This window comes from Primulina tabacum, chromosome 15 (genome assembly GCF_025594145.1).
Source record: "Primulina tabacum isolate GXHZ01 chromosome 15, ASM2559414v2, whole genome shotgun sequence".
Lineage (NCBI taxonomy): Eukaryota > Viridiplantae > Streptophyta > Magnoliopsida > Lamiales > Gesneriaceae > Primulina > Primulina tabacum.
The window spans coordinates 29,329,261-29,336,988 of NC_134564.1; the positions used below are offsets into that span (position 1 = coordinate 29,329,261).

The window sequence follows — 7,728 nt, forward strand, 5'->3', positions numbered from 1 at the left end:
ATATTATATATTAATTATATGGGAGTTTTAATATAATGATATATGTAGAGTCCTTGTGAGAGAGATAATCCTAATTAGATTAAGAGTCTCACTCTATATATATATCATTAGGGCTCATTATTCAATGATGAAAAATTGCATACAACCACACAGAACTCCTCTCCCTCCCCTTGAAGCTCTCGGACACTTTGCAGGTTTTGAAGAAAGAAAATTCGGCCATGTTGAATTGAAGGACATGATGAGAATCAAATTCATGCAAGCTATTAATGGTTCCTGGTTTAATTAGATTCAAGTAATTATTGATTAAGAATCAATAATCTTCCACCAAGAAAAGTCACGGCCAATTGAATAAATTTCATCTAAAATTCGGTCATCACTTTTCTTTTGTTGCTGTCGCTGCATTCTCTCCGAATTTTGGAAATTTAAATGTTATAGTCTCAAAGCACAAATCGCTTGCAATTTCTAGTGTATTTCAAGCGAGGAACAGAGCTTCTGATCATGGACCTAATTATACGATCAAGGTTGAAGAGCTGTTCGTACGATATACAAGAAAGACTATATCCACTTAAAATCCGGAACAACTTAAAGTCCGGCGTAATATACACAATGTATGATTCTAAACGACCTATTAATGTTTTGAACACATGACGCCCAAGAACAAAAATTTTAAACTGAGAATACGATGTCCCAATATTTTATACAACAGCAAAAAGAAATAACTCAATAGTGATGAAAATTTTTCTCGAACATGGATTTAATGTGGACTCCAAGAATAGCTCTGAAATTTCTTTTGATAAATGAGCTGAAGCTTATGAAATAGTTAAAGTAAGTTCTCTCCATTAAAGTCGAATGAAATACTTCAACAATTCGAGGTAGGACATCGTGTAGTCATGCCCAAGGCATCAAAAAGAGCCGTTTCATCAGGAGGAAACGATCATTTCACGATCTCGTTTTATTTTATAATACATTTGATCCAATTTGAGTACCTCTACAGGATAGATGCAATTGGGAAATATCCAAGTCACGGTGTTCTTTGAGGATCATTTATATAAGAGGAAATCCCGAAAAACTGTAGAAAAAGTCACCCCATCGGACCGGGGAGGTTGATTAGGTTGCCGAGCTCAGTGGCTGAGCTCAAGACTGTCGCAGGTATTTTGATCAAAATATGTGCATTCTTTTCAGCAGTTTATCCATGAGTTAAAGAATTTGAGTGTTGAAATGTGTTCTTTAGCTTTATCTCAACGATTCTGGCAGGTCAAAAATTTGGATTCGATGCCACTAACTGCATCATTGTCTAATGAAGAAGGCGCTGAGATCGACTCAATCGAAGTGATGAGAGATAATGATAAGCTGTTTGTAGTCGAGAATCGGCATAATTGGATGAGCATCTGATGCAGAATAATTAATAATGGCGAAAGCTTAAATCTTTTTGCCATAAATCTGTACTTGGAAGAATGGAACTGGTAGACATTCTTCACAAGGGAAATTTGTCTCCACTTGATCGAGAATAACTGAAACTATATGAATAATTTTATAGAAAATAGAAACATAAATCTGTTTGAAAGTTTGATTCCAAATTTGTATGATATTTCCCTCTTAAATGAAAACAGGTCATTTTTTCTTCAGAGTTTGCTATTTATAAAAATAATCCAATTACTATATTTCTAACCCAATAAACTATGGTTTTGAAATTTTAGAACATTCACAAACTATATTAACTACTCGATATAGTATTTATCAAAAAAAAAAAAAAAAAAAAATTCCACACATTTCACAAAACATCATTTTTTACATGTTTAACAAAAACGTGCCAAAGTGAAACCACCCGTGCGTTACTCGTCAAATAACAAACTTGAGATTCTGCAACAGTGGAAAACACAGATGGGAAAGTAGAATAACTTAAAATTATATGTATATATATATCATGAACAAAGCTGAAGTTCATTTTCATTTACTGTGGATTAGATGTTGGAAGAATTCAGCCACACTACAATGTTGTCATGCTCAGTTATCTGTTTATATGTGCAATTTATGCCAGGATGCAGAACAGATTGGGCCTATAATAATCCGAAACCGAAAGGCACAAGCGTGTCTAAGATCCGCCACAAGAACAGATAAAATCACCATCATAATGATCAGCAAGAATTTGACAGCATTGTCATGTTAGTACGTCTAGCGGATGACATGCTTGGGCACACGAAAGTATTCCTCTGCCAACGTATTCCAACAACATTATGCATCGAATCCTGGAAAGGCAAACTGGGCTGCAAAACTTTCTACTCGTGTTCGGAGCTCAACGATTTCTTTGTTATTCTCAAGGCCCTTCAGAAAAGATTTAGGTACTTTCCCACATTGTTCTCTCTGCACCAGACTTGCAATCTGTGCAGCTCTTAGAAGGAATTCAGCCATCGTTTCAAAATCAGCCTCCAAGCAACCTCTGGATGTCATTGCAGGTGTGCCTACGGGAACAAAAACAAAATACCATCAATATTGGGGTAAAAAAATCACATCACACCATTAGCTGAAATTTAACTTTTGTCATGCAGTAGGCCTTGGTGCCCACATAAGCACCAGGAAGGGTTTCATATTTGTCATCAACTCACAAAGATACTAACCAAAGTAGTAAGAGTTGTCCATTGCAGGTTTTTAGTGTTACTCACACTTCTTCCACAGTCCAATATTCGATCTGGGATGAGGAATTGCAATATATTAACTATAACTGACATACCGATTCTTACGCCTCCAGGGGTGATTCTGCCATTGTCATCAAAGATTGTGACTTTATTGAGAGTGATATGGCAGAACTCACACACTGTCTCATAAGTTTTGCCTACAAGCCACAATTTATAAAAGATCAATCAATGATATAGAGTCCAAGCATCAGTAGCAGAAGCTAGTAATTCAAAAACATGCTCCGCAAACAAACAATGCAACGTACATTTAATTGCACAACAAAAGAAGGTGTTGGGTTCATGGCAAAAGGAACACGTACAGATATGAGACAGTTAATTGAAAGAGATCATTCAAAAAAACAAGCGACAAAATGTAGCATTTACAAATTTGCAAAAAAAACAAGGAAACATGATCCATGGGACACAAGAACATGATAACCACCAATGTGGAAAGAAAAATGTAGAATTATGATTAAAACACGGGTAAAAACGCATACCTGTCAATCCAAAATTTCTGAGATCCCAAAGCAGCAGGTGATTATCAGTTCCCCCGGTGACTAATCTACAATTTCTTCTCAATAAAGCCGACCCCAACGCCTGGGCATTTTTCTTCACTTGTTGCATGTACATCTTGTACTCGGGAGTAGCCACTTGTTTCAAAGCAATTGCAAGGGCGGCAATATGATTATTGTGCGGCCCTCCTTGTAGAGCTGGGAAAACAGCGAAGTTCACCTTTTCCTCAAAATCATACCTGTCACTGCCATCACCTTGATTCAAAGGTGTGCCTCTCTTCCTCAGTTTTGGCCCCTTCCTGTAGAAAATAATTCCTCCTCTAGGACCACGAAGACTTTTGTGGGTTGTTGAGGTGACAATATCGCAATATTCAAATGGACTAGCACATTCCTACATATTTACAATCACAGCACTGGTTAAAATCAAGTTATTATGTCCAATAAACAACAGTGATTGAGTAACAAGAAACAGATTTGACATGGAGAGAATAGCAAATGGTCATGTTAGGGTACTGTCAGTCTTGAGAAAGCCTAAAAATACCCCATCCATGCAGCCAATTTCAATCAACGGAATCAATCACCAATACATCTAAGACAAAGGAACCAGTCCACAACAAATAATTAAACATCGCATACATTATGATATGTGATCCAGGACACTAGTCCAGGTACAAAATGCTCCAACTCAGCATCCAGAAGAACTATATGGACATAAAAAAGAATAAAATAATCTTGTTTGGTTAATCAGCGCAAACTATACTCATTAAACCAGGGCATAAAACTGACATCAACCTTCAGAGTAAATAATTTAGAGTTGGAAGAGTAAACAAGTGTAAATGTGAAGGTACTGATCAAATAAACATGCATGACAACAAAGTTCAGATACAAGAAAATTAAAATGTAAACCAAGGTCAAGAATTTAAGCAAGAGAAAATCGATTCCAATTTCCAAATCATAAAAAGGGGATAGGATTTTCACCTTAGCAGCAATAAGACCGCTAATCTGAGCCATGTCACATAACAAAACAGCACCACAACTATCTGCAATCTGCCTAAACCTCGAGTAATCCAAATCCCGAGGATAGGAACTCCCGCCACAAATCAATATCTTAGGGCGAAAATCAAGTACCTTTTCCTCAAGCTTCTCATAGTCCACATAACCTGTCTGCGGATTCACCTTATACGACAAACTCTCAAAAAATATGGACGCCCCCGACACTTTCCTGCCATTCGGTAAATAACACCCATGACTCGTGTTTCCCCCAGAAGGTGTATCCAATCCCATGATTCTATCCCCCGGTAACAATAGCCCGGTATACACAGCAAAATTAGCTGATGTACAAGAATACGGCTGCACATTCACACCCCATGATTCAGAATCAAGATTGAACGCAGCCAAAGCTCGCTCGCAGCAAAGTTTTTCAATATCATCAATGTATTGGTTCCCACCATAATATCGCGCGCCGGGCATCCCTTCAGAGTATTTATTAGTCAAGTGGCTCCCCAACGCCTCCAGTACAGCTCTGCACACAAAATTCTCTGAGGCAATCAATTCGATCCCTTTGAATTGTCTGTGCTTCTCCTTCTCCATAATTTCGAAAATATCTGGGTCTGCATCTCGCAAGCTCTGATTCCCCCATGTTCTTACCACAGTTTTACGAGTTTCAATCCCATTAGAGAAAAGCCCAGATGGGGTCGTCGAGGCGAGTACTGAATCACAGTCACGTTTACGCTTCAAGGTCATGGAATGCCCCAAGATTCGAAACTCCTCCACATCTTCTCCGTCACCATCTTCGATATCGCCGTTTTCATCGGAATTGTTCTCGTCTCTTTTAGCTGGTCCATTGGTTGCAGTATGATCGACGGCAGCGGTTCCAAAGAAATTCCTAACCATCGAACCGTTTGGATGTGAAATAGATCCATCAGAGTTTTTCGAGCTCCGTATACAGTCCACCTGTTCCGCCGTCCCTGAGACGTGGGATAATAATCCTAGGGTAACACCGTTTTCAACCGGACTCTGAGTCAAATCCATTCCCAAAAACAAAAATAGCAAAATACCAAAGAGGGGTATGTTTCAAATCGAAGCACAAGAAAACCCTTGACAGAAATCAACAGAAACATGAACAACGACGGTTGTGTGAACTGGAAAGGCAACGGACGGCTGAGTGAATGCCGGCCGAAGCGACATCTGGAAATTTCATAACATAAAAAAATGGAAAAGGGGATTTGTTTAAAGTACAGAGATTTCCTGGAAAATGGGGAGTTGATAAAAAGCTGGGATGAAATCTCCGAAGATTTATACCGAGGAGTGTCAGATGTCAGATGTCAGCTCGGGGTGACAATGAATGGTGACCAATATATGAGCCGGGTGAATCTGGACAGGTTTAAGGGAGACGGGGAAATGGTTGCAAGTTCCAAGTCAAAATCGGCCTATTATCCTGAGTTTGACAAGATAATACAAAGGATTTTAAAAAAAAATTATAAACAAAAAGTTGAATTCTCGTCTTAAACTTTCCTTGAAATATTTGTTATTTAATTTTAGATTATTTCATTTTATCAAGTTTAGGGATATAAATTAGCATAAATGAGCCGAGCCGAACAAACTTGAGCTCGATTTATTTAGAATTTATATAGACACGAGCTAAGACTTGTTTAAAATACATAGCTCGATTCAAGCTTTTATTATTAGGTTCGAGATCGACTCGTTTGAAAATTATTAAGCTCACGAATAGCTCAAGATCGGCTTATGAATAACTCGTTTATTATGTTTAACGAACTAGGATCGTTAAGCAGTTCGTTAAACAATTTCGTTTTCGAACTCATTAAACAATCTCCTTTTCGAGCTCGTTTTAGATCTCGTCGGATATTTTTAACCAAAATTCCAATTAATATATGATAATTTAATGGGTATAATTTCTCATTTTATATATTTTCTATTTTCAATAGCTTATATTTCAATAAAATAACAATGGTGCAAAATCTCATGGACAAACAAATTAACCAAAACTAGCTGAACTCAACTTGATAAGCTTAACGAATGATTTCAAACGAAATTTTTATCGAGCCGAGCTCCGAGTAGTTCGAAAGCATCTTCGTTTGTTTATATGTTAATTAAGTTCAAGCGATTTCACTTTTACGGCTCAATAGATTTTGAAAATATGAATTTGAATTGAAAATAATACGAAAGAAAAATATCAAGTCACGAACTTCCTTATTTAGATTAGACAAAATTGGTATCAATTTACCAAAAACTTATCACTAAATTTTTATCTCAGATAAAATTTTATATTTATATATAAAGCAAAAACTTTTGTGATACGATCTCACAGGTCGTATTTTATTAGACGAATCTTTTATTTGGGCAATCCATAAAAAATTATTACTTTTTATGCTAAGAGTATTACTTTTTATTGTGAATATCGGTAGGGTTGATTCGTCTCACAGATAAAAATTCGTGAGGCCATCTCACAAAAGACCTATTATATATAAAATAAAACTTTATATGAAATAAATGATATTAAAATGGTATCTTAATCCCTTGCTTTTAAAAAAAAAAAATGCTCAGAGACGTTCTACAAAAATATGAATATGATTATGGCAAAAACTTGTGTGAGACTGTCTTACGGGTCGTATTTTGTGAGACATATCTCTTATTTGGATCATCAATGAAAAAGTATTACTTTTTATGCTAAGATTATTACTTGACCTGTCTCAAAGATAAATATTCGTGAGACCGTCTTATAAGATATCTACTCTATGATTATAACCCTTTTCGTTGTATACAAAATAATTTTTCTTCATATTTTCTGCATACTAATAATTCAAAATCTAATCAATACAATAAATAGAAATCATATTATTTTCTTTTTAAATTTTTTAATAAAGTTGTGTTATTTTAATTTTATTTATTCAATCATTTTATATTAGTATCGATGAAGGTGTTTAGATATATGCGAATAAGCACCTCACAAAAATTTCTTCTTCTAAAACTTGGGATTTTCAATTGGTGTTAACAGTCAAGAACAAACCTCGATCATCTCTGGGCACAACAGGTTATCTTTGGAAGTGTATAGACAAAGTGCATAACAAACCGAATGGACTCAGTGAACTTAATGCAAAAGATAATTCAATAGAACGAGGTAAGCAAAAAATAATGACAGAGATGTTTCTGAAAGTTTGAAACTAAAATTCTTCTATGCCTCTCATTCTCCTATTTTAAGAAGGTATTCACAAAAAAACTTTGGTAATTATAAGCAATTTACAACAAACTATTTTAGTATAGATTATTGCAAACTAACTTATACAATTGTTTGTGCAGAAAAACTCTTTCTAAGAGTTATTAAAAGTTGGTTAGAATATAACTTTGAGCAGAATGTGAATATTAGAACAACATGGTTGATCCTAAAATATTATATTTAAACCTTTGAGTGTGTGCCAGATGACTTTCAGCAGGATATTCGAAGAATACTTGAATATCTAAACAAGATAATGATTCATCGTAGATTGTAGAGAGTTTCTTGAATCTTCAATCCACTTGTTATACAA

At 35.7% G+C, this 7,728-nt stretch overlaps 1 protein-coding gene across 1 annotated transcript; it reads right to left on the reverse strand.

Annotated features, from left to right (window-relative positions):
• Positions 1-2,106: 2,106 nt before the first annotated feature.
• LOC142526673 (serine hydroxymethyltransferase 7-like) lies at positions 2,107-5,490 on the reverse strand. The gene is made up of 4 exons (XM_075631216.1): positions 4,163-5,490; positions 3,170-3,575; positions 2,729-2,830; positions 2,107-2,459 (listed from the first exon to the last, which is right to left on the reverse strand). Exons 1-4 carry the CDS (start codon positions 5,213-5,215, stop codon positions 2,233-2,235), a joined length of 1,788 nt encoding a protein of 595 aa, XP_075487331.1. The 5' UTR covers positions 5,216-5,490; the 3' UTR covers positions 2,107-2,232.
• Positions 5,491-7,728: the final 2,238 nt, after the last annotated feature.

Excerpts from the sequence above, each read along its gene's own strand:
- LOC142526673 (XM_075631216.1), bottom strand. The coding sequence starts at position 5,215 with ATGGATTTGACTCAGAGTCCGGTTGAAAACGGTGTTACCCTAGGATTA. Across the intron at positions 3,576-4,162 it reads GCGGTCTTATTGCTGCTAAG|GAATGTGCTAGTCCATTTGA; the intron begins GTGAAAATCCTA and ends GTAAATATGTAG. Across the intron at positions 2,831-3,169 it reads CAGAAATTTTGGATTGACAG|GCAAAACTTATGAGACAGTG; the intron begins GTATGCGTTTTT and ends TGTGGCTTGTAG.